This window comes from Paramisgurnus dabryanus, chromosome 10, assembly GCF_030506205.2.
Source record: "Paramisgurnus dabryanus chromosome 10, PD_genome_1.1, whole genome shotgun sequence".
In the NCBI taxonomy this organism is placed as follows: domain Eukaryota; kingdom Metazoa; phylum Chordata; class Actinopteri; order Cypriniformes; family Cobitidae; genus Paramisgurnus; species Paramisgurnus dabryanus.
Genome location: NC_133346.1, coordinates 28001067 through 28028522, shown reverse-complemented (window position 1 = coordinate 28028522; position 27456 = coordinate 28001067). Strand labels below are relative to the sequence as shown.

General features: G+C 36.8%; 2 protein-coding genes across 2 annotated transcripts in view; one reads left to right on the top strand and one right to left on the bottom strand.

Moving 5' to 3' along the window:
* Window positions 1–10286, top strand: part of musk (muscle, skeletal, receptor tyrosine kinase) — a 34211-nt gene extending 23925 nt beyond the window's left edge. Inside the window, exons 10-17 of the mRNA XM_065240578.2 lie at window positions 2977–3131; window positions 3236–3259; window positions 3345–3433; window positions 4268–4427; window positions 4649–4835; window positions 5966–6160; window positions 7391–7539; window positions 7834–10286. Coding sequence (XP_065096650.1) covers window positions 2977–3131; window positions 3236–3259; window positions 3345–3433; window positions 4268–4427; window positions 4649–4835; window positions 5966–6160; window positions 7391–7539; window positions 7834–8519 — 1645 coding nt within the window. The 3' untranslated portion in view covers window positions 8520–10286. The remainder of the gene's footprint in view (window positions 1–2976; window positions 3132–3235; window positions 3260–3344; window positions 3434–4267; window positions 4428–4648; window positions 4836–5965; window positions 6161–7390; window positions 7540–7833) is intronic.
* Window positions 10287–13747: 3461 nt separating this feature from the next.
* lpar1 (lysophosphatidic acid receptor 1) overlaps window positions 13748–27456 on the bottom strand; it is a 38251-nt gene continuing 24542 nt past the window's right edge. Inside the window, exon 3 of the mRNA XM_065240579.2 lies at window positions 13748–18050. Coding sequence (XP_065096651.1) covers window positions 17749–18050 — 302 coding nt within the window. The 3' untranslated portion in view covers window positions 13748–17748. The remainder of the gene's footprint in view (window positions 18051–27456) is intronic.

Here is a 27456-nt window from a genome sequence, read left to right as displayed (position 1 = left end):
TTGCATACCTGTCAACCCTCCCGTTTCTCCTAGGATTCTCCCGTATTTTACCATCCTTTCCTGCCATTTAAATAATTTCCCGTATTTTTGTCTTTCTATAAGAAATCCACTTTGGCGTATTTGATGTTTGCTACATTCACCTCCGGTAAAGCAGGCTGCAGTATATCTGTAACATATCAGTCAAAACAACACCCGCCAACGTAACAAGAAGGAGAAAAGCTTCACGAGGAGCGTGATTTTTTTCCCAAACCAGTTCCAGTTAGGAGTTTTACTTAACCAAACATGTTTTCAGGGCAGAAAGAAATAAGACTGGTTCACAAAAATGACCAATGAAAGTGTTCATTGGTGTTTTAAGCAGTTCAAGCTCACCGTTGGTCAGGTGAGTAGCGCAGATATGGTTATATAGGAATGTGATTGTATTTGAATTCAGATCAAATATTTCGACCGTTTAAGTTACGTGTTTCCGCATTTGCACGTGTCTGTGGCACGACTTTCTTTTTCGTGCCAGTTTTACATATTGACTCATCAATTGCTTAAAACACCAACGAGCACTTTCATTGGTCATTTTTGTGAACCAATCATATTTCTTTCTGCCCTGAGAACATGTTTGGGGAAGTAAAACTCCTATCAGAAACTGGTTTGTAAAAAAAATCAAGCTCCCGGTGATGGGAGGAGCATGATGAGCCATGTGCAAATCTACAACCGCTTATCCATGTGGCGGGTGTGCTTTTTTATGAATTTGCGTGTAGGCAACTTTGTTGTTTGTGCTTTACTGCTTAGCTCAGAAGGTGTTAAGAAATGTTAAGAAAGTCGAGCCATACAAACAAAAATTTCATAGTATTTTTGTTTTGTTGTCAGAACAAGTATCTAAAAAATCTTAAATCAGGATGGATTTTTTTTTTTTTTTTGATAAGCAAAATGACCTAAGAACATAAGTCCAAAAATAATTTCCCTTATTTTCAAATCCCAATGTTGAAAGGTATGTTCTTCTTAATTTTTTATCAGACTCATAATGGATTCTACAAACAAGCACCCGTGGGTGGGATTAAGCTGATTTGAAGCGAAAGTATTTGATAAATGTATAGTACATGCTGAGAGCATTCGGTTAAAATCATCTCATACTCTAAATGGTGGCGTTAGCGGTTTTTGCATCTGAGCTCCTCTTATGTTCCCTGTTCAGTAGGGTTGCCACCCATGTCTGATAAAAAACCTGGACATATCGATGACCCGGCCAATTGATTTGCTCACAAGCCCCCCCCCCCCCCATAGCATAATATTTCTATAGGCCTATGCAATTATTGGCAACACTTTACAATTCTCTTTTTTTTCAATTCTTATTTGTTAACATTAGTTAATGTATTAACTAACATGAACTAACCATGAGCAGTACATTTGTTACTGTATTTGTTAATCTTTGATAACGTAAGTAAATAAAAATACAGCTGTTCATGGTTTATTCATGTTAGTTCACAGAGCATTAACTAATGTTAACAAGATTTAAATAAATGTATTAATAACATTAACAAAGATAAAAAAATTGCTTTATGCTATAAGTGCAGTTTATTATTAGTTCATGTGTTAACTAATGAACCTTATTGTAAAGTGTTACCCATTTATTTGTTCATTATGTTAAAATATGTAAATTAGTTTTACAATTTATTAAAGCTGCTTATGCTATTTATGTAAACTGTTTTTATTTATATTCCATTGCAACTCTAAACAGGTCTAAATAGCAACTAGCAAATATGCACATGAAATTAAACTTGTGGAACTCACCTCAACATGTATTTTACAATCATTTAACCCACCATGGGTTAAGCTGAAGTCACTGTTACAAACTCTACACCATGCAAGATTTTAACTCTTTTAAGACAGGGATACACTTTCGTGTAGTCTGGTGTAAAATGTGTCTTATATTTTCGCTTTTGGGGCACTCTCTCTCTGCCATGGCGCTCCTGTTTCTAGATACACTGATAGTTTGGTTCAGGAGAAGATATAAAAGCCCGCCCACACTGACAATTGATTGGTTGATGTTCTGAAACAGGCCAATCAGGATGCTCTCTGTCTTACATGAGCTAAATGAGGCAAACACACACACAGACGCAAGGTCTCCCTCTCTGCCGTGCGCGCGCTAAATTTCATATTCACATAGCTTTCGAAAACCGGGACATTCAGTGTCCCGGGAGAGTTGATACATTTCCCGGGACAGGTTATTAAAAAGAAGGACAATCCCGGTAAAACCGGGACAGGTGGCAACCCTACTGTTCAGAAAACAAGCTTTTTTGTCACTACAGTGGGACCTCAAATCAGTTGGTAAATTAGTTGTAGATTTGTGATACTGTGTAAAATCATAATCTTAAATATTGAGCTCAAAGGGACTTTCCAAGATCTCCTCAAGACTTTCCAAGCTTTCCACATTGAATTCGTTTCAAAATATGATGTCACATCAGAGAAGTGGTTTCATAGTTGGGAAAATGTTTTCAAGCTGCCTTTGGGTGGAAAGCATTACTTGAGAAAACATCCACTACTTTTTATTAGCTTCTGATATAAAAGTGATTTTAATGTCCTAAAATTTGTGGTATATTGTTTAAAAATCACAATTTAGTAAGTAGCCGTATAGTAGACTTATTTATCCAAAGCAACTGACAGTACACTCATTACTGGGACAATCCAAGTGGAACAACTGGAGGTCAAGTGCTTTGCTTGTGGACACAATGGTTGAAGCTCCCTCCAGGGATTAAACCAACAACTTCCATTACTCTACCAGCCCTATAAGCCTCCACATCATACTGCACAGTAAATACTCCAGTTACACTTTATTTTAAAGTGTCCTTGTAACAGTGTAACTATACATTTGAGTACAGAGTATTCATTAACAACATGTATTTACTGTAGGGTTAGGATATAAGTTCACGAAATGTGTAAGAAAGAAAACTGTAAAATAATGTGTTACCAATACAGCTTTCCTGTTTACAGGGAGCACTGTCTGATAGTGAAAGAGCTTTACTGTTCTGCTGATGAAAGATCTCTTCGAGAGGTCCCGCATAGCTTGAGCATGACTCTCCCAGAATGCAGCTCTCTACCGAGCCAACAATCAGACCCATCGGCCTGCACAACCGTTCCTTATGTCGGTAAGAGTGAATGATATATGCCAAAATAGAAAATCTCTTAACATTTTACAAAACAAAATGAAATGCATTAACAAAGCCATTAATGTCTTATTTTTGTTCTCCAGATATCAGCAAAGACCAAGTAACAAGTAAGTGTTGTTATGATCACATGTCCTCTTCCTGTATTTTCGAAAGTTGTAAAATAATTGACATTTCACTTTTTTGTATTTATAGCAATGTGTTACAATGACAGAGGACGGTTTTACCAAGGAACTCACAATGTTACAGTATCCGCTAATCCCTGCCAGAGATGGGATCTGCAGGTAAGCATGAAATAAAACAATGACCCTCATTATTATTTCGCAGAGTAGAAAATGTAACATAACATTTTATATTGTATAATATAATATCAATAGTTATTAAGGCATTGTTTTTAGGTGGTTGTTGTATTTAATGCAGTCTTTCTACATCTTGCTTTTAATTAACACACATTTAATGATGTTTTATTCTGACCTTCTCCTGAAACCCCCCACAATGCACTGCAAACTCTCAATCAGGTCTAACTCAATGTCCAGTTACTTAATAAATTACAAAAAATACAAAACGACAAAATGTATGTTTTTACCAGAAAATATGGCATATTATTTAGGAAAAATAGTTTTAATACATTTAAAAAAAATAGTTTTTGAGTTAATACATTGGAAGATTTGATAGCACTGTAAAAAATTGCAGTGCTGCATGCACGTTTAATCAAATTGGTTATTCAAGTCAATTGAACCTACTACTGTATTTTCACTTTTTAACTAGTATATAGTTGACATCACTTATAAACAAGTTAAAACTATTAAACTGAATTGGTTAAGTTAAAGAACAACTTGTGGTGATATGATTTTTTGTAGTACAGTACAGTATCTGATATTTCAGATTGTTTACTTTTGTGTTTTTTGTCACTTTCCTCCAAAATTTTCACAAACAATCCAAATGTTGACATTTAAACAATTCATTTCAAACACAAAATAAATCAAATGTTTTGAACTTTAAAGAATATGGTCTCACTTAAAAAATGCATGCAGTTCAAATATATCAAAGCATATCAGGGATTATGGGAATATTGAATGTTGATGGACTGGCTCTTCCGTATTCATTTTCTTAAACAGGATCCCTACCATCCCAGACTCTCAGTAGATGTGATTCCAGAGTTGCGAAAAGCAGAAAACTTCTGCCGTAACCCAGGTGGAAAAAGGGACAGGCCATGGTGCTACACAACAAACCCCAATGTACGCTGGGAGTACTGCCTGGTGCCCAAATGTGGAGAAGGTACCATAGATTTACCTCAGTTTACCACAATCTAGAATAAAAAAAAGGTTAAAACTTCGGCCATTACTTAAAGCTCACCAGCATCAGCTATCAGAGAAATGCAACACCAAATAGTATACGCCCACTATGCGATTTATAAGATTTCTCTTGTTGGTTAAATTCTAAAACCGCATATATTTCCCACAGATAACATAATCCTTAAATGCTATTTTGACTTGTAGTTACCAGTGTGAAGACAGCACCATCAATTTCAAAACCCGTCCAGTTCTACCCACCTCCTTCGGGGTCCACAGCCTACACGATGAGCGTTATTATCTTTGTCATTGCTGGCTTTGCTGGTGCTGCCTTCTTTACCATCCTCATCCTCATGTGCCACAGGCGAAAGAAAATGTGGAATAAACGAAAGAGGTAATTAATCACATTTAAGTCATATATTTTCTGTTCAGTGAACAAAAGGTTGTAGGGTTCAAGCCTTAGATTAGGTTGATTATTGAGGCACCAAAAATAAAGCTGAATGTGTTTCTAGATCAAAGTGACTTAATTGTCCAACCTTTATTTTCACTTAACCTCAAAAGCCCGACAAAAATTATTGGTTGACAAATATAATGTTCAAGACCCTAACCCTAAACATAACATTAAAAGTTGATTGCAATGTTGATATACAGTAGATCTTGTAAAAAGGTGATGAACTAAAGGAATTAAATTTTCCTTGGTCTATTTCTTGGAGAATATTGTGCTTTAAAAACATCCAGATACACAGCTAGTCTACTTAAACTGCTTTTCTCATACAGTTTAAATGAATATAAATTCATTTGGCTTTAGAAATGTAGTATTTGTAGCAATCTGAGGATCCCAGTGTTAGAGCAAGAATATCTGAACTACAGTACATGTTTGATCAGTGCTCTATGATACAAAGTGGTTGGATTGGTGGTCAGCGAGCAATAAATTTCCCTATTTTTGGAAGCATGCTAATTTTGGTTTGCTGTATCATAGATATGTCATGTATCTGTAGGTAAACAGACTGCCTGTGGTTTTAAAACTGACTCAAGTTGCTCAAACATGCACTGCTGTATTCTAGATGTGGTCAGTCATACGTTTTTAATATGTAAATGAGTTGGCCAATGATAAATGTGGCTGTTTACACTGAGATTTTTAAGGACAAGCAGCAGCTAACCCAACGTTCATTTTAGGGTCAGTGTGCAGGTGAAACAGGGTCATTTATTTCTTAAATATTAATGTTTCTTGTGCAAAAGTCTACTGACATTACATAGCAAAATCTATACAATACCACACAAATATATTATGCAAAACCAACCGACGACTTCATATCTGATTTAATAAATTCAGTGGAGAAAATGTATTCCATACTGTGACTTCATCTATTTCTTCAATTCCTGCCCTTATGAAAATTAACCATGGTTTTACTACATTTAATTTAGTTTGAATTTCATTTTCGTAAGGGTGATACTGTTGTGACCAATAGATCATCTCTATTAAATGTCACCTTTATTAAAATTAAAGTTATGCTTCTATATCAGTAGGGTGCTGGAGACGCCGACTCTGACTGCCCTGCCCTCAGAGCTCCTGTTGGACAGGCTTCACCCCAACCCCATGTACCAACGTGTGCCTCTCCTCCTCAACTCCAAGCTGCTCAGTCTGGAATATCCACGCAACAACATTGAATATGTCCGTGACATTGGAGAAGGGGCCTTCGGGAGGGTGTTTCAGGCGAGGTGAGAGCTACCAAACATTTCAAGCAAATTTATCTGTAATGGGTGTTAATGTCACAATGATGAGTCATGATAGAATCATGTGTTACAGGGATCAGGGTTTATACTGACCATCCACTGCATGTACACTATAAACTTAAAGCTACTCCTTTTCCCCACTTCCCCACAGATTGCCACTCACAATATTATGCATTATGATCCGGAACCAAATAGAACTGTGCCAACCCCTTGGATAATTAACCATGATTTCAAAAAATCACGACAGTAAGCATGGTTTTGTCAAAGGTAACCAAAAATACCAGGACACGGTTAAGTTCACCACATCCCAGTATGGTACGGAGCGACAGACTATTTGTTCGCATAGTGTAGGTAGGCCCTGAATCTATAATCTAGTATTGAATCAACATACACCAACTATGAATCAGCATGCATACGGCATAATTAATCCTGCAGGTCATGTGCTCTATCTGATACCAGAAGATACTGTATATAGAGACTCCTGAGAACCACACCAGTGGGTAGGACATATACACCACATTGCTGACTCCTGGAATATGACCTTGGATAGGTCTAGCAGACATGTGATATGATTCAACGTGAAACTTCCCTGTAGACACTACTGTGTGTGCAGGTCCTGCTGAGGAGTTTATTTTTAGGACGCCCATTAGAACAGTGTTTACTTCTCCGGGAACACACAGGAGCCTAGAGCACAGGAAGTGCAATCTCAATGGCATTATAAGTTGGTTCCTGAGTGGCTGCCATTATGGATAAGTTTCCACCGTTTGTCAGCCTGAACAGCTTTATTGCCTGCTTCACAATGTGTGAGAATATGGACGGAGGAATGTTGCTTGAGATCAGTGAAGGTGGTCTTCTGTTTGTGAGGTCCCAGCGCAACAACTTCCCAGATCCAAGTGTTTACAGAGTGTATATGCTGAATGCCTGGTGCAGCAGCCTGCTGTATGCTTTCAAAGATATACAACATTTTGGGAAATTTCTAACTACGCAAACCAGATTGTTCTGTCTAAACACTTTATTTCAAAAGCTGTGTAGAAGGGGCCGTCGTTTTCCTGGCCAAAAATCAAAGACTCTAACTGAAGAGCTCATCAAATGATTCCTTGCTCTCTCCGGAGGTTGAGCCGATTTCAAGGAAAACAATGCGGTCGGATAAGACTGCAGCTACATAACAGATAGTTTCGAAAAATGCAATCTGTCTTTGTGTTTGTTGTCTTTTAGAGCACCTGGACTTTTGCCAATGGAGCCGTTCACTATGGTGGCAGTAAAGATGTTAAAGGAGGAAGCCTCGACCGACATGCAGAACGACTTTCAAAGAGAAGCCGCTCTCATGGCTGAGTTTGATCACCCCAACATTGTACGGCTTCTGGGTGGGTATCACAACTGTAACTATCTGTCTGCATTAGGACTTTCTTGAAACAAACCACATCTGCTTCCTCTCGTGTGTGTCCTTTCCACAAGGGTACCACTGTCAAAAAAAGCCTTAAAATAGCTTGACTCATCCATTTTAGTGCTGACCCCGGGTGTACCCCTGAGGGCCGGATCAATCCCCTCTTTGGCATTCCGGAACTGCATTCAATGCTTCAACCCTGTGTTAAAATAACAAAACTGTATTTTTGGTATGGTGTCAACTGACCCTTGTCGTTTGTGTGTCTGCTCTCTAGGAGTCTGTGCGGTGGGGAAGCCCATGTGTCTGATGTTTGAATACATGGCCTACGGGGACCTGAACGAATACCTGCGACTGCGCTCTCCATCCCAGCAGCCTGCTTTGAGTCGGGATAGCTTGATGTGCAGCAGTCTCGCGTCAGTGCCCGAGCATTATCCGCCCCTCAGCTGCCTAGAGCAGCTTTCCATCTCAAAGCAGGTGGCGGCAGGCATGGCGTACCTGTCAGAGCGCAAGTTTGTGCACCGTGACCTTGCCACTCGCAACTGCTTGGTTGGAGAAAACCTAGTCGTGAAAATCGCAGACTTCGGCCTCTCACGCAACATCTACGCTGCGGATTACTACAAAGCCAGCGAGAATGATGCCATCCCCATTCGCTGGATGCCGCCCGAGTCCATCTTCTACAACCGCTATACCAGTGAGTCAGATGTCTGGGCTTATGGAGTGGTTTTATGGGAAATCTTCTCATATGGCATGCAGCCCTACTATGGCATGGCTCACGAAGAGGTCATCTACTACGTAAGGGATGGAAATGTTCTGGCTTGTCCAGAAAATTGTCCACAGGAGCTTTATAATCTCATGCGTCTGTGCTGGAGTGGCCATCCGACAGACCGGCCCAGTTTTGCCAGCATTCATCGTATTCTGGAGAGGATGCATGACCAGATGTTCAAATCTGGCCTTTCTTGAGGAACTTTGAAAATCCAGTTTTTATATAAACTTTAAGTAATTCTTGTGTTCAGGATTTTTTATTTTTATAAAACCTTGAAGGATCTTGAAGAGTGATAAACCACCAGTTTGTTTAACAAGTTGCAAAGTTCCCACAAATACAGCAGATCCCATGGATTACTATGGAATTCAGTATGAGCCTGAAATGATTGAAAAGGCTAACTTTTACACTTTACGTAACACTGATCCCTCACAATCTTTGAAGATTAATGTTTCATATCTGCTCATGGGATCACAGTTGTTTTCTTACAATGACGCAGATAGACATCAAAGGTTTAAGGTGATTTATATAAACAGGATCTCTAGTAAAGAAGGTGGCTCAGGTCCAGTAATGAGGTGGTTACTGCACAAGAACATGAAGAGCCCTTAAATCTCTGCAAGCGGAGACAAAGATCTGTGCCATAGATTTGTTCTGATTTTAGTTGTGGGGTTTCATGTATTTGATTACTGTTTGATAACATTCTTAAAAAATGTTCAGAAAAGAACATGATGTGGAGCTTTATAGCTTTTAAATGAAAACATTTATGTAGAATAGCGTATTTTACAGTGCACATCATCACTTTATTGTCGTAACTGAATAGTTTCATTTGATTTTCTTGAATTGCTATTCCAAGTTCCCAAGTTTTGTTTTTCATTCATATGTAAATAGAAGTGGCATATTGTATCACAAAAAGATTGCATAAGCAAAAAATTATAACGATGCATTCTCAAGCACATTGACAATACAATATTTTAAAAGTTTTTGTCACATCAGCTATTAAAGTCTCAATGAATCTTAAGGCGCAATCGATTTACTTCACTGTACAGCACTGTAATGTATTTCTGAGTAAAACAGAATAGCACATGATGAAAATAGTGCCCGTGGTTTGTGTTTTAACTGTGCTTTGATTGGATATAGAAAAGTAGGCGTTTCATTCAGAAATGGAACTGGCAGCAGACTGACAATTGTAGGGCAACCATACGTGCCATTCTTCCCGGACGCGTCCTGGCTAAGATTTCGGTGCGTCTTCCGGAAGTCATATTTGTTGACCGCATACGCCATTTAGTTAAAAACATAAGACATACAATCGTAGTTTCATTCTTGCCTTAAAATGTAACAGTTTCTTTTCTGTAATAATAATTATAATAATCCTCTATGACGTATGCGGTCGACAAATACGACTTCCTGGAAGACGCGTCCTGGCCAGGATTTCGGTGTGTCTTCCGGAAGTCATATTTCTTGACCGCATACGCCATTCCGTTAAAAACATAAGACATACAATCGTATTTTTATTCTTATTTTAAAATGTAACAGTTGCTTTTCTGTAATAATAATAATAATCCTCTATGACGTATGCGGTCGACAAATGGATGTTTCCCCCAAGCTGTTAACTGTGTTCCCCACAAGGCGTCGGAAAAAGTAAGAATTGTCTGTTTTGATTTCATTGGGACTTTAAGATTAAATTGTAAAGTATAATACAATTTAAAAAAGTAACAATGAATTTTGCATTTGGTGTTTATCTTTGTTAACAGCAAAACTTTCAACTTCAGAAATTCTATTTTTAAAAGATAAGGGCCTTTTGTTAAAACACAGCATGACTTTTTTAAGCGTTGTTGTGTTGATATTGTTATGTGATTTATAATCAACTCTGTCACGTTATTATCTAGCAGTCACATTAGCTATGGGTGCTGCATATGAAAATGTGTTTGAAATAAAAATATTTATTATTAAAGCTTGATTTTTTAAAACTATGTTTCTCTTGTTATTTCTTCACAAAAATGTAATTCCATTGCAAAATAATCATAATATGTTGAAATGGGAAAATAAAATATGATGTCATACTCAAAAAGACAGGAAGGGGGCAGTGTCACATCACAACATCAACTGAAGCACATGAGATCATGGAACATTTATTACCCTACCTTTCACTGCGTTTAAGCCAATTTTTGCTCTGAGCATTAAAAACAGGAACTTACTGAGACAGTATTAAATCATACTGGCATTTAATGAAATGGGAGGATGAAGGATTTACTGGCATCGTGTGTGGGACAATCGTTTCATTTCACATCTAAGACTGTTTGGTCATATCTGATAATCCTAGAAATACATCGCCTTTGCCACAAGTTTTTTCTTTTTGTATTGTTATGGAAACCACAAGAAATACGCAAGGCCAGGAATAACAAGTGACGACTAAGTTCATGAACCAAGGCTCCTGCCAGCACGTTTGGAAGACAGAGAGACCACAACACAACAGAGTCACTGGATTTGGGCTGTGGTGATTTTTAAGCGTACACTTTCCCTGGCCCTTGTGATGTAACTCAGAAAAATGCCAAATTCCTGATCACCTCACAGTACACTTGGATGAAAAAAAGTGCTGTTCCTTTTTCACGACTTTCTACTGTAAATCTCATGATCAGCACTTCTTAAGAAAGAAACATGCACTCTAACAAAGGATGTGTTATTTTTTTTTTGTGTGTGTCATTTTTTGTTAAAGTAACACAAACTGTGATGTTTTTAACACAACCGTTTTTAGAGTGGTAACGTATAATCTGAGCAACCCATATTAGCAGGGGGTAGCCAGGGGTGGCCACGGCCACCATGGACATAATCACAGCCACAACACTGGTCACCCCACTCGTAATTGCATTTTTAAAACTCAAAACTTTTCCAACACTAAAGAAACCCAATCATGTCTAAGATAACGTTTGGACCGCGAAACTCTCGCGACACTCACCTGCACTGATGCATCGCAAGCTTTCACATTTTGTCAAAAATTGTAGATGAGGAGGTTACAATGCAGCCTCAGTCCCTGAATCAACTTCGTGTGTTTGAGCACAACACCTTTTACGCGTAGGTTTTAAAAATTCTATCTGTCTTTCTGTGGAGTTATTTTAATGGCTGTTTTGGTTTCCATGCCGACGCATCAAGCTCTTCACCATGTGCACGCTTCCTACATACAACATACCATATATATATGTATAATAATAAGTCTATAGATATGTATAATATATGTATATAAAGATATGTATAATAAAGGCTAGATTTGTTACAGCGGAGTCTCTAACATCATCACCTGGCGGCCATCTTACCTCAGACAGTCCGCTCACTCGTAGCGTTGTGTTTGTGCAGGTAATTTTAAATGACCATAACTTGCTCAACTTTCTACCGATTTTCAAACGGTTTGGTTTTTTACAAACGTTATTAACGTGGCTATAATTCTGGATGATTCATGAAAATTATTAATTAATTATGCAGTGTCATAGGTACATCTCTGACGTTTATAAAATATATACCTTTTGAAAATCATTAGAAAATTGAGCAAGTTATGGTCATTTAAAAGTACATGCGCCATTACACGCAATGCTATGAGTGAGCAAGTGCCCTGTGGAGGATGGCCGCCAAATGCGGACGTTCCACTCAATTTGCCAGCAGCGCGGGCGAGACATAGCCTTTATTATACATATCTAAAACCATTCTTATTTGCAGAGATGGACAAACCCATAATAAAATATTATAAACATTAACTTACAAACGGTTTATGCTCTATAGTTTGTACTGTAATTTGTTTTGGGAAACATTTTTATATCAGCATCAGAACATATGACCATCTAAATTCAAACATTTTAACTTCTAATGTGCAGTAACTTATTAGCTGCTATTTACTTTATTTATTGTTTATTTGCAAATGCTTTGAAAAGCTTTACTGGTTTAAAACACTGGTAAAACCGCATTGAATCACTGTTTTTCATTAATATGTTGACATTATTCTATTTATGAACTATACATTTTATTGTGTTGTTTAAGTTTAAATATTTCTTTCAGTAAAAGAAAGGAAAATACTGGTTACGATTTTCCTTTTCATTAAGTAAAAAAAAAAACTAAAACACTTTTTTAATACAGTCAAAGTCACAGATGTGACAAGAACAATTTGGTATTGAAGTTTGTAACATCATTGTGAGCGACCTTAGATGATAAATTCAAAATTGCGTACAAATCAACGGTTTTGATGGAGTTCTTAACTTCAACTTGGATGTAAAACTGCTTCTTGTAACATAACTTTGTGTTAGTATAAGTGTCTTTGAGATTTTGCAAGAAATTGTCAAAATTTGGTATTGTAATGATTGTTGTGAGTACATCAGTACAAGTGGGTTCAGGAGATTTGTGCTACTCAATACAAACAAAAATGAATATAATAACATGACACAATGTTTCTACTTTATATGGATCAATTTTTGGTATATATTTAAAAGAAACACATTCCAACACATTCATTTTTTTCTTATTTATTATTGTTTAAATACTGAAAATGGCTAACTGCTAATATTAACAATCATGTTCAGTTTGACACAGGGTCTTTGAGTGAGAGGGTGGAGTGTTTCAAACCTGGAAAGTACACAGTAGTTTTGACTGTTCCCATTTTGGGTTCATTTATTTTGGACTTGGGTGAAAACCCTGGTCTCCTAAAGCAAAAAATAGTAGTTCTTGGACACCTTGAATTTTGTATTAACAGCTCATTGAATTATTAAACAGGGACCACATTATGCATGCATGTATATGCTTGGCCAACGTTTAGTTTTAGGTTAGTTTTGGAAAAGAATTACATTTTTATTTTGAGCAGCAACAGTGTCGGCCTTGGATTTTGATTTACCACAGGTCTGTACTGTTGCTACACCATCTTATCTAGTGTTCATACTGCCTATAAGTGACAGGAACACTGTTCTCTGTCACAGCTTCATCAAAGTTATTTGAAATGCTCCATGTCCAATATCAGAAATGACTTAAGAGTGATGTAAACACAAAGGAATTCTTATCCCAGCTGCTCCAGTTTATAAACTTGGCTATCTACTAAAGTAAAACTGTAGTCCACTTGTCCTGTTGAAACTCTTTCACATACCAAACATTTTCACAATTGCTTTACAGATGTAAGACACTTTTCTTATAGCTGGCAAAAATTGTATGCATTGCAATGCCTAAATCACTCATCTCTTCTGTCCGGACAAGGATTTCCTACCAGTTTGCAGGAAATGTGCAAAACTATTTATGTTGTATCTCTGGGACACAAAATGTGTCAATTGTAAGTCATGACAATATGGGGTTAACACATTTTTTCCTTTGCAAATAAAAACCCCGCTAAAATGACATCACGTGATGATGAATGAACAGCTTCAAGTACATCTTTCTGATAATATTAAAATAACATAGATGAAAGTTTGATGAATATGGAGATTTATTTTAAGAAGGTTCACTTACTGCATGACATGGTTAAGTGAATGTTACCATACAAAATTTCTGAATACAGAATTCAGAATACAGAGACATCATTAGGAAACAAACCAAAACAAGAATAAATTTGAATATGGTTGCATTTCCTTAAACGATGAGGAAATGCATTGCTTTTTCAACCTTGAATGAACCAATGGCCAATGAGCTGTCATGCACAGCTGTCTTTTTTGGATGGCCTGTGAACTTTCACAACAGAGTGAATAACGTTAGACCATTGGGTGCCTGTAACAAAACATTAACAAGAGGTTTTACAGGTTGTTTTTCTGGTAAGACAAATTGCATAAAAACTCCAAGCCACGTAGTTTTACCATAAAACCTTTGACAGTGTTAGTATTTACTGTTGTATGACAATTTTTAATACTGATAGGTATAATAAAAAAAGTTTCTCAGCAAAAAGTCCCTCATTTATCCCTCTCTAAATTTCCATCTCATTATAGTGGAGAGATCATTCATTACACATAATACTATTTCAGTCAAAAATGTTATTGTTGATAGGATCAATCAAAAGAATTCAAAATTCTATAGTATAATTTTGCTACAATGTTTCCACTCTTTGAAACAACATTATGCATTATGAATATTGGACTTTTCTACAGTTTACCAAAACATATCTGCATAAGTCACATTAGAAAACATGTACTGTAAATGCTATTGTTTTAGATGACAAAATACCAAAGCAACTGGCAAAAAATTGATACTGGAGTTTTTATCAAACAGCTATTACGGTGAACAGACATTTTTTGTGTAATGTTCTGTTTAAAAACTGTGCTTTTGCGATTTGTCTTTCTGTAAAATAAATGCCACTTGGTTTGATATTTTATTATCTAGTGAAAAGACAATACAGATATTTTTAAGAGAGATGTCCAAATCCTTTTGGTATAGAGCACTGACACATTCAATTAGTTTCAATTAGATTTAGAAGAAAAAGTCTATACCTCACCTATACATTGGTTCAAATGTTTTAGCTTTAAACAATAAACATTCCCTTTTTGTCTAACATATATGAATATATACACATATTATATACATACATACATACACTGATATATAAAGTACAGATACTCTTCGATAATTTAATTTCTGCCATGTTTAACCATTCAAATTTTTTTTATTCTTTCAGCATGATTATTTGTTTTCTGACTTATGGTCATGACACATAGTTTGTTATGCCATTACAATGAAGAGCCAGTTTCATGACCACGAATTGGATGTCCTTTAAAATAGTCTGATGTTTGTTATCTTAGTTTGTACTATAATTTTATTTATTGTGTTTTAACACAGTGGCATCAAATGCAACCCGATTAACCTTTGAATAAAAAAGGTTTTAAGGATTGATTCTAAATCCCTGAAAACACATTACAAAACATTAAATAGCCTCACACGTGAAGCTCGTGTTGAAACAGGGACCCAACCTCTCTTTAAGGCACAATATTGTTCCCTGTTTTCAACTGTTGTAAATTACATAAGCAATTAAACAATAACATGTGTTTGTGTATGGAACATCATGTTGAGTAAATTCATATATGGTCTATATACTGGGCTTTAGGTCATTTAAAGAAATAGTTCACCCAAAAATGAAAATTAGTCCATGCTCTTTCAGCTTTATAATGGCATTAGATGGTGCCCCATTTTACACTTCCACAAACTGTGAAAAAAAGTCTTCATAGGAAAAGTGATGTTTTTTGTGAAGAAACATTTCTATTTCAAATGTTATAAACTACAGCCGTAATTGCGTTTATGAGAGAGCTGAGGTCAGGTGGAAGGCTGGCGTAGGGATGCAGTTTTTTAAGGGGCACTATCCAATTCGATTACAAAGCTGAAAAGAGAGGATATTGTTGTTTCATATAGCTCTGCCTGTGTTCAACTGAAAGAAGAAAGTTATATACACCTAGGATGGCTTCTGGTTGAGTAAAATATGGGCTAATTTTCGTTTTGGGGTGAACAATTCATTTGAGGGGTATTTAGTGTGAAATTGAAACCCTTATCTGAACTAGAACCATCAGGACATTTATAAGTGTAGTTTTAAAAATGTTTTTTTTTTATCTTAAACTATTGCTTCTTGATGTACAGTATGTGGTCTTATATTTAAAATGCAATCAGTAACTTTTTTGTTTAACTTTTCCCCGCAAGCATTTTTCATGATTTTCACAAAAGTTTAATGCCTTCCAGAAAATGTTCTTCTTTAAATATATACTTTTGAGCAAAAAGCTGAGATAATACAATTTTTGTGAAGGACTTTTGATAGAGATCAGATGCAGAGCGATCCTCAAAACTTACACGGACCTTATAGCTGTTTGCCCAAGGGCGATACTTCCGGGTTTCATAAGTTGCGAAAGACCCGGTGGGTAATAGCGGTATTGCGGAAAGCCGTAAATACTCGGCATTGGCAGGGAAGCGTTTTCTCTTAACTCGTCAATGGCGGGGAAAGAGTTAAAAATATTTACATGGTTACAAAAATCAGTAATTGGACAAGTACAACATATCAGTATTAAAAACTGTCTGGTTACTGTACCTTTTTTCTGATGTTAAGCTTATAATAATGATTTATGGTTTTGCTGTCGGGTCAGATTTTGCAGGAAATGTCAGTAGTTTCTCAACAAACGTAAAGGTAAGCATGTAAAGTAACCTACAATGTTGTGTTTCAAACAGAGATGGCGATAGAGAGGCAAAAGTTACGGATTGCAGCTTTAACTAGATTAGCAATTTTACAATTGGTCTGCTCAGCAATTATAACATGGACAGTTACATATAAATATAGAAAATGTTGTGTAGAATCTCATAATACCCAAATTGTTAATACAATTTGCCATCCAGTTTGACTGATAATTATGTTCATTTGTGATATCTGGACAAACTACGTCTATGGGGCGGTTTCCCGGAAAGGGATTAGACTAGTCCTAGACTAAAATAAATGCAAGAGCTGTTAAAATTAAAAACAAATTGCACTGATTTATCTTAAAATACATCAGTGCCCTTTGTTTTGCCTCAAAATGCACACAAGTAATGTTTTTAGTAAGGCATGTTTGTTAAACTAGTTTTAGTTCCTAACTAAACTGAGCTAATCCCTGTCCAGGAAACCACCCCTAAATGTTCAATACAATGGTTTGATTCTCCAAAGGTGAAGTACTGGTTGTAGGTGATCATAATGTGAAAGACAGGGGTTAGCATTTTGATTGGGGCCTGAATTTTGCACCCTGCCATACTTTAACATGACTATATGGGGTGGTGATGGCGCAGTGGATAAGACACTCGCCTTTGGTGTGAGAGACCTGGGTTCGAATCCACTGTGACACACCATTGTGTCCCTGAGCAAGACACTTAACCCCTTGTTGCTCCAGCTAAATGAAAAGCGTCAGCTAAATGAATAAGTAAGTAAAAACTATATTCTTCAGTATTTCATATGTTCAATTAGAGCTACCAAGGCTTGGATGCACATACTCTGTTGGCTTTATTGGTGAACATGGCATTATAGGATGAACCTGCAGTGCAAAATAAACTATGCAACAACAAAAGAAATCTAGCCAACATTCAGTACTTTGCATAGTTCACCTACTATTATTTCCCAGTGGTCCCTCAAGTGCACTATTTCTTATTAATTAGCAAAGCAGATTCACTGGGCACTACATCCTTCACTTCAACAACTGCTGTACAAGACAAGACAATTCATGTAACACCTTGATTTACAACAGTTTCATCAACAATTACAACTAGCCTAAATACTAATCAAACCTCCTCATCCTTAAGGCATTACAGAAACAAATACAATTTGTGTTAAATCCCTTCTGGATTAGCCTTTAAATAGAGTCAAACATCATTGTAAAGACAGAAAAAACAACTTCATAAGCACAAACAAGTCTTTTGCTGATGAAAATACCTTCACAGTCACTTTCTTGCTTAAACTAAGAGGATCCTTGCCCCTGTTGAACCTCAGACCACTGAATGGTCATTATGGTGAGCTCCGCTCAGGACCGTATGGTTGATGGAGGACGCCGATCGGTCTGAACCCTCCGCCGTACCGTTCACGTTCTCCTGCCGTTGGCAGCAAAGGATCTGTTTGAATGTGACGCTCATCTCCTTGTCCCGGTAGGAATATATGATAGGGTTCATGGCAGAGTTGAATTCTGCTAAAAGCAGGAAGAATTTCTCGTAGGTCAGGACATTGCATTTAGCGCACACCACATCTAACAAGAGGAGCACCAAACCAGGCGTCCAGCACACAATGAAGGCACCTAAAGAATGAGACAAAATATAGAGAACGTGTGAGTATTTAAAATTTAAGTCAGTCATTACATCAACTTTATTTTTAAGAGTTTAATATGATGATTTATTCACACCATCTAACCATTGTTCTTTGTATCAAAGTGTTTACAGTAAGTATCCTAAAACTATATTTCAACTAATGGTAGATAGCATAATTAGATCAATCACAGAATGTATTGAGACAGTCTTGAGTCCTTTGCACACAGACATTACGGACAATACACACAGAAAATGCATCCGGTATTTGTCCGGGATCGTGCGATTTTTGGTTCATTCACACTGCCAACGATTTTGAGAAATACCGTAAAGTTCCCGCAAAGACACGTAAAGTGTTTAATGTCCTGCACTGGGTAGTTTTTTTTTCCACAGTGTCTAAAGTTTGCTTATTATCTGTTATTTCTCTCTCCAGAAATCACTCGCATGCATTTTTGTTTATGATAAGACTATAAAGGAGCGTGTGCTACGCCATTCTAGTGTGATGGTAAATGATCACAGCTTCAACGTGGATAGTGACGAGCTCCCTGATCTCTGCTTCATTCCAGTTTGCAGACATTTCTCATCATGATTGTTAATGTGCATTTAAACCCCCATTTTAAAGATCTGTCCTTAATATCTTGTTGCAATGACGTTCATTTTTGTTTATTATAAGCTCATATGAGCATGTGACATGGTATTCTCTTATGCTGGTGAATGATCGCAGATCACTCGTCAATGGCGGGGAAAGAGTTAATCTGCATGTAAATCCCTCAATTTAAAGAGCTTAACCATAACTTCTGGTTGAAATGACACGTGTGTCCTCACTAGGGCATGCCCCTTACGGCATTGTTTCTGCGTCTTGTTCACAGAGAGGGCTTTTCGGGAATGTTATGGGAACGTTACTAGGTCCTCTTTCCGGGAGCAATCCCAGAACATTTACGGGACACAAAAACCTGTCTGCCAATTTTACAGGTATTTTCTGGGACCAAAGTGCTGAATGAGGTTTTGGTGAAAGTAGGGCTGTATTGATTAATCGTGCAAATGCGCGTTTTCTCAATGAATGAATTTTAAATAATTATGGTGAAATCCCGGCACATCCCAAAGCCAGGGGGCGCTCTCATTCAGAAACTCCCTTTGTACCACAGAAGAAGTAGCATTACGAACGCGATTCCAGGAAATGTCTACAGGAATATTTATATCGCTGTTCTTCAAATTGTTTCAGGTATTATAAAGAATATTTTGAATGATTTTGTTTAACGTGTGTTGCTTTTTAAATGCACGTTATAAACGACTCCGACTCATAATGATTTTAGATTGATAAGGACTTCCTACTGAACAAATGCCATAGTACACGCACAAGCACAAGCTGTGCATTAAACACATAACCGCAGCCTTGCGATTCAGAATCGATTTCAGACAGGCATTTTTAATGGGACGCGCGATTAATCGTTACAGCCCTAGGTGAAAAATGAATCCAAGAAATATTAGTATTTAAGTATCAGTAAAAAAAGTATCAGTAATAATCTATAAAGTCGGAATACACTTTTTTTCACAATTTCTATAATATATCTTCCTTTAAAATAATATTGATTATTACTTTAATGAGTAAAACCAAAAAATATGTGATATACAATGGATATTTTGCAAGGCAGAAATACATTTGTAAAAGTCCCGCTCTTTTAGTCAAACACAGCTGCTCATGACTGGTTTACATCACTAGAAAGTTATGCAGAAACTCTCAGGAGTTAGATAAACTGTTTCCAGCACAGCTTTGCCACATGTCTTGCTCTCGCTGAACAAGCTCACCAGAGACGTTCACCCGGGACTCAACCTTTTATTTTCAAAATGAGAGATTTTTGTACGTCAAAGATTTCATTTCCTTCATAAAGGTCTCTGCACTTAAAAGCCTCCTTTATTTTATTCAAAAACCTGATGGCACCCATTCCCATATCCTAGTATTTTTGGGGAACCAAATACAGTACTAATATTCTGGAACATTACATTTTTTGTGAGACTGTGAAAAACGAATAAAAACTACATTTACAATTAACATACATTTAACAAAAGTGTTGTTTAATTTCAAAACTACTCAAAAGTGGTAGACATCAGTGATCAATCATCTACCATGTGCAATACAGCTATTAATAGCTCACACAAAAATGAAAAATCTGTCATCGTTTACTCGCTCTCATGTTGTTACAAACCCGCATAAAGTTCTTTGTTCTGATGAACACGAAGGAAGATATTTTAAGAAATACCAAACGTGGACCCCATTCACTTCCATTGTAGAAAAAAATAATACTATGATAGTAAATGGGGTCCACGAACGGTTTGGTTACAAACATTTCTAAAAATATCTTCCTTTGTGTTCATCAGAACAAATAACTTTATACAGGTTTGTAACAACATGAGAGTGAGTAAACGATGATAGATTTTTTTAATTTTGGGTGAACTATCCCTTTTAATGTATGGAGAAATTAGGATTACAGTAAAAACATATTATAATAACCATTTTGATCATACAGGTATCTGACAATAAATATGTGACATGCTGAGAAATACGGCTACTGTGTAACAAAATGTTTTAATGGTAAATTACTCCTGTAATGGGAAAATAGATTTTTTTAAAGAAAAAAATTGATCAACTATATTCAGTCAATCCTCCATTTTGTGTGAGACCAAAAATCTTAAAATATAGCATTAAAAAGTTGCACTTTGATTTAGTTTCAGAATAAGCTGTGAGAATGGATTCATCATCTTAAAGCCATTTCGTATAAACAGCTCAGAAAGCTAATTTGAAACAGAGATTAGTAAGAATAGGTGTGTCGAAAGTACTACATACAAAAGAAACTTTTAAACGGAAGAGAAAAGATCATAAATCTAGAAAATGCTTTATATAGATTGATAGGCATGGCATGTTACCAAGTTACATTAATTTATATTTATAAAATTAATATTATCAGACATGTCACTGTTTAAAATGTACATCGGTTTTTTATTTGACATAATTTTGCATCAGCTTTGACAGGTAAAGTTAAGCATATAAGTCAAATCTAGTTAGGCTATGGCATAGAGTGACTAAATGGTTTACTTATGAAAGTGACTGAATGTATACGAAAAGCCTTACATTGTATATGTTGAAAATACCAAAGAGGGCAGCTAAGAAAAACGTTTGAATACTGTATAATAATAAAGTTAAACCTCAAGTGTCAAGATTAGGAGAGACCAACTCTACAGAATATCCAAACTAGGGCCCTATTTTAACGATCTGAAACGCAAGTGCGAAGCGCAACGCGCAAGTGAGTTTGTGGGCGGATCTTGGGCGCTGTTGCTATTTTCCCGGCGTGAGAAATAACTCTTGCGCCGGGCGCAAATCAATAAGGGGTTGGTCTGCAGTAGGTTCATTATTCATAGGTGTGGTTTGGGCGTAACGTCAAATAAACCAATCAGAACGCTAGCCAACATTCCCTTTAAACGCAAGGGCGCAAGTTCCATGGCGGGTTGCTATTATTATGACGGATTTACCAGGCGCACGCCAGGAGCGGTTCACAGCCGAGGAGACCGACGTCCTTGTACGGGGGAATCCCACGCTTGCCAGCATAAATCGGGCACGCCGTGTAACGGGAGGTGGATCTGCCTCAGGACTTGACGCCAGCAGAGGACATCGCTGCGTCCACCCTCACCGCTGAAAGGATTTGGGGGCTTTGAAATCGGACCCAAGAAACGCAAGCAAGGTCCAACCCCAAAGTACTCTTACAAATCAAGTTCATATACATTAAGGTTTCTTATGAAAACATTTTAATTATTATTTACATAAAATAAACATAATACAGCCACACAACAAAGTTATGAAAATATTTTAATCGTTATTTGCATGAGAATAAATAAAAACTATCACCACAATGCTCACCACTATGATTCCCCTTATCTCGTGTATTAATATTTTTAAGTGTAACAATTTATGATTGGCAAAAATAACTGTTGCATCTGTGTAGATTAGATAAGCAAAGTGTATGCGCGTTGTGCACCCTATACATAATGGTCAAGCATGCGCCCTTAAAATAGCATAATGAACAACGCGCAACGCGCCACTGACTTTAAACTTTTTTTTTCTGGTCAGTGGCGCAATTGTTTTTTGAAACTGCAAAATAGCATCAGGGATGGTTTGCGCCGGAACACGCCTCTTTTTTTGCGCTGAACCACCCAGGGAGCGCAAGTTCATTCCCTAGTTTGCCGACGTGCTTCTGTGACGGGAAAAACCCGCTGTGCGCCGGGGCAAAATACGAATGATACATGCGTCACGGACAAAGTCAATTGCGCTGGGTGCAAATAGAGCCCCTAGAGTTGATAGCATTGCAATAAATCAACACAACTAAAATTAGGCAGAAACTATCTAATTAAACTGCACATAAAGCTTTTGCAAGCCTCAATCCATAAAATGCCTCACTCAGTCCACACTCCAAAAAATGGCCATTGTCCATTTAACCATAATTAAAACAAACCAGCCTTTTTAAAGTGCACATCTTTGGTAACTTCATGAAAGAAAAAACAATAAGCGCAACATTACTCAGTTAGACAAAAAAAGTACGTTTAAGGGTGAGTATACAATGACAGTGTCAAAAGACAGGGTGAATTGTGATATCACATCTAATGTCTTGCTTTCCATGTAGCATGCTAATATCAGGTTCGGGAACGGATGCATTTACTGCAATTTGTTAACTAATATTTATATAATCAAATTTGTTTGATTTATGATAGAATTTGAAGCTAGTTATACAAGGATTGAATGCAATAGAACAGAAATGTGATTTAATCAAAGGTCTTCTGGGAGAAACTGCAACTGGCATTATCCTGACATGATACCTCCTCACACATATCAGCTAACAGCTGGATCAAATAATTCCTGAATTTGTGTATTATGTAATGGCAATTACTTGGATGGATGACTCTATGTACACTCTGTGCGTTTGATGTGACAATTCATCCCATATTTCTCAGACATGCAAGTACCCAAATGTTTTAAGACCTTAAAATAATCTGACCAATAACTGTGTGATCTCATAAAAATACACTCTTTCCTTGGATTTACAGGATTGAGATCAATAACAGAAGAGTTTTAAATGCACATTAACATTCACAATTTTTTGCACTTTCTTTTGGTGCCAGTTGTAGTGCACCAATGATACACTTCATCTAAAAAATGGCATAGTTTTTTGTAGGGGTGACCCCGAATAGTCGAAGATTCGATGCATCGATAGGAGAAGCCTGATTCGACTACCAATCTCACAGTCGAATCGTCGCAGATGTGTTATGAAATGAGGATCATTCAATTTTGGCCGTATATGGGTGCACATTATATGATTTCACATATAACAGCTTTCTCCCAATATATTAATGCATATTATGATAATGCTGCAAATAATATGTGAAGTATCAGCTTTCAATAAATATTTTTAAAATGCGTTAATAAATCCAACAACCCCTGTGACCAGGCTACACGTCCATAAGAGGTTTCTATGTTAATAAACCATTGTCTCTTTGTTTCTACATTTAAAAGACAAAGCTGGCAAATTATATTATGCCTTTCGTTCTTTTAATAATTTCTATACTTTATTTTATTTATAAATCACTTTGGGTTATCTGATTTAACTATTTGGCGTGTGTTTTGTTTCCGTGCACTTAAGGCATTTTGCATATTTGTTCTGCACTTTGTTACTTCTGACCTTATTTTATGAAAAAAAAATTATTTATTATAAACGTAAATTCTGATCTAATTTAAGTATGTAAATTTTGGATAGCTTTTCGTTGTATCGATCTTGCGCTATTGCGTGCTGGCCATGCTTGCGCATGTAATTTAGCCGAACGGGCTAGGTGCTCTGCGTCTCATATTTAGGAGTTCATCAAACTAAACATTAAAAAACGGATGTTTCTCGACGAGTATAAGTTTTTAAAATGTATTTAAAACAGACTGGTTATCTTGTCAAAAGTAACACTACAAAACAGGTAAGCCGTTTTTTTATTCGTTGATGAAACGGAAACTATCTGCACCGAACCTGTTTCTGCCTGACACGAATGTCTTTCTTGTGATTTAATATTATGGTTGGTCGGTGTTCACTTTCAAATGATAGCAAAGAGATTCCTGAAATAAATAATATCATCAGGTTTTTCTGTATCTAAAGTGAATACAGAGATGATCAAAGTCAAAGCAAGCAAGCAGGTATTCATTGCTAGTCATTGCTAGTAAATCATTAATTTCAGTGTTTTTCTTGTTATAAATTAACGTTTAATGAATTGTATATAAAGCTTAGTTTTTATCATTTACAGTCACAATCACAAATTATTTGTCATTTCTCATTTGTCGGGGTTTTTTTTGTCATGACTGCTTTGACGCGCTATCTCCAAATTAAATAAAAACACTTAATTGTAGCCGGAGTTTCCAAGGTAGGATCAGCTTTGTTTTTTTTTTGTAGGTTTAGTTATCAAAATGTATTTTTGTGTGATGTTCTGTAGATCGTGGCTTTAAAATGTTATGAGGAATAATAAACAAATGTTGCCTTAAATTTTACCTTAAAAAATATATATATAAATGCATCGTCAGTTTTGTATTCGTTTATTACTTGAAAGACAGTTTTGGTCACTTTATCAGAAAGTTGTTTATGTGTGCTGCTTGTGAAAGAAAATAAAAGTTACCAATTTGTACCTGGTCTGGCCCCCTCCCAACCCATGCACACAAACATAGATGATTCGACTATCGGTCGACTATGGAAAGATTCGACAATTCTGATTCGAATATGTAAATCCTTAGTCGAGGACACCCCTAGTTTTTTGTTGGTTTGAAATTAATCAGCAATAAAGTGATATTGCATGATGCGATATAAAGGAATACAAGACACGTCATCCACATTAAGACATTGGCTAAGTCTATTAAAAGTCCCCATCCGCTATTAAAGTTCAGCTCTGTTGCTGTGTAAGCACTTAAATTGGCAGCTGCTTAAAGCTTTGCTTCATCTTTCAATTTATTACTTCCGGAAAAAGGCCCATTAACACCATCGGGCACAATGACTGGGGTGTTTAGAAGTTATAACAGTTACAGGGTGAAATACGTAGTATGTTGTGTTTTATTCGTCTTTTTGTTGATCCAAAAAGCATAGGTTTATGAAGAGTACGTAGTCATTGTTGGATGGTTTTTCAAATACATACACGTTTCGACTAGTTTTACAACTACAGTAATATTACTCGGTTGACTACAGAACCACTGAAATAAATGCCTTGTACTGTCACATGATCAACCTTGACTCATGTGAGATAAGCTCTTTCAACAAACATCCTCCTTAACATTCAGATCCAGAAATCCTACGCACCCACGAGCACAATGCCTGCAAAGCACACGCTGACTTTCTGGCAAAACAGACGTGGCCAAATGTTTGTGGTCAAAAATATGCAGCGTTTAGCAGGGGGGAGATGGGAACTCAGCAAGCTGGTCACACCTGTGGAAGTGCTTAGTGCATACTTTGCATAGTTAACTGCAGATTTGGGAGTGAAGGATTTGGCAGACGAGTGGTCATTTGTTCTACCCTCCCTGTTCAGACAGCGCTTCCTGTGGACTTTCTTTAATTTTCGGCACATTCGGTCCGGACCAGATTTCGCTCTGAATATTTACCGTGAGAACTCTGCTGATGAGAATTTATTCTTTGTGGTCACATTAAAGCACTTTTTCATCTCTGAAACTATCAAAAAAGTCATAGAACATGGTGTTTGTTTAAAACGCTAATTCAAGACTTGTTCTCTATTTATTTAGGTTCAAACAAAAAATATTATAAAAAAAACTGAACCCTTACTAAATGTGCTGTACAAGTCAATATAAAGCTAGGCTGAAATTTCCTCAAAAAATTAACCAATATATTCTTAAATAATGGCGCTTTTCCGCTGCATGGAATGATGCGATTCGACACAACTTGGCTTGTTCTAATTTGTCTGGGTTTGTTTTCGACTTATCTAAACTCCTCATGTGTATGTTTATCAGTGTTGTTTTCGTCAACGATGACGATAACAAAATGATTTAGTTGACACACCTATTTTCTATGAAGCTAACTCAACGGTGACTAGCTAATAATGTCTCTAAGGTGACGAAAACATGAAGAGACGCTTTCGAGTTTTCGTTGACGAGACGAGACGGATCGAAAATGATTATAAGTCTGACGTTCACAATGCATGTCATTTCTGTCTATGCTGCCGCTCCCTATCCTTGTTTTGGGTCAACACAGTCTCACTCACGCCCACCACCCGGCTGCTGCCATGCCGCTCACCAGATTTCACACAACAACACACCTGCGGCGAATTCGAAGGACCGTGGTGGTGACGCCAATAAACGGAAATGAGCAGATGATTTATGGACATGCTTTCAGTATAATCCATCAGAAAGAAAAACGGAATGCATATTGGGAGACGACGGTAAATGTGGCCACAAACTAGGTGGGAAGAATTCCACCAACCTCAAGCGGCACCTGATGGCTCATCACGCTAATATTTTTTGAAGGTAACTAACAAGTCACGCTGTTAACATATCATACACATTCAATTTTACTTGACATTCGGCTTGTGACACATTTTATGGTAAGCTTAAGGTTTTACATGTATCTGCTTGTCAAACCTAAGCCCATTTCCAAAACTTTTTCGTGTATTTAAATAACAAGGCAAGGCACGCATTTCTCAACTTTATAAGCGAGGTCTCAGCGTATCACACAAATTCAACTTGAGGGTATATCAGGCTCAACTTTTTGTTATGACATGCGCAGAAGGCACACCGACTAAAACAACGGCAAGCCCTCAGGGACAACCTTAATGCACATTTTAATAGAATTAAATACACCAAACTTTTTAACCTAAATTAATTTGTTAAAGAATACTTTTTTTACAAAAATTGACTAAAACTTGACTGAAACCTTTTTGCGTTTTCATCAACTAAAACTTGACTAAAACCTTTTTGTGTTTTCGCCAACTAAAACTTGACTAAAACTATCAAGTTTATAAGTGACTAAAACTAAAACGCATTTTCGTCCAAAAGACTAAGACTAAGACTAAAAGGGCTGCCAAAAACAACACTGGTGTTTATGACTGCTAAAAAATACAAGAGAATTTGGGACCTCATACAACAAATTGGCAATGACGACAGAGTTGCTCAGTGGCGCATGAGTGTAATCTAATCTTGCATTTTGCAATGACACTGGTAGTGACGTTTCTCTTTGACCAATTTGTTTACATGTCCCATTTTTGTATACTGTACATCATTGTACTAAGTATATGTTTAGTATACTTAGCGAGTTGTACGACTCACTTGAAACCTCAAACAAGGTGGTACTAAAAAAATTAAGTACTGAACACAGTGTGAAAAGTGAGTCA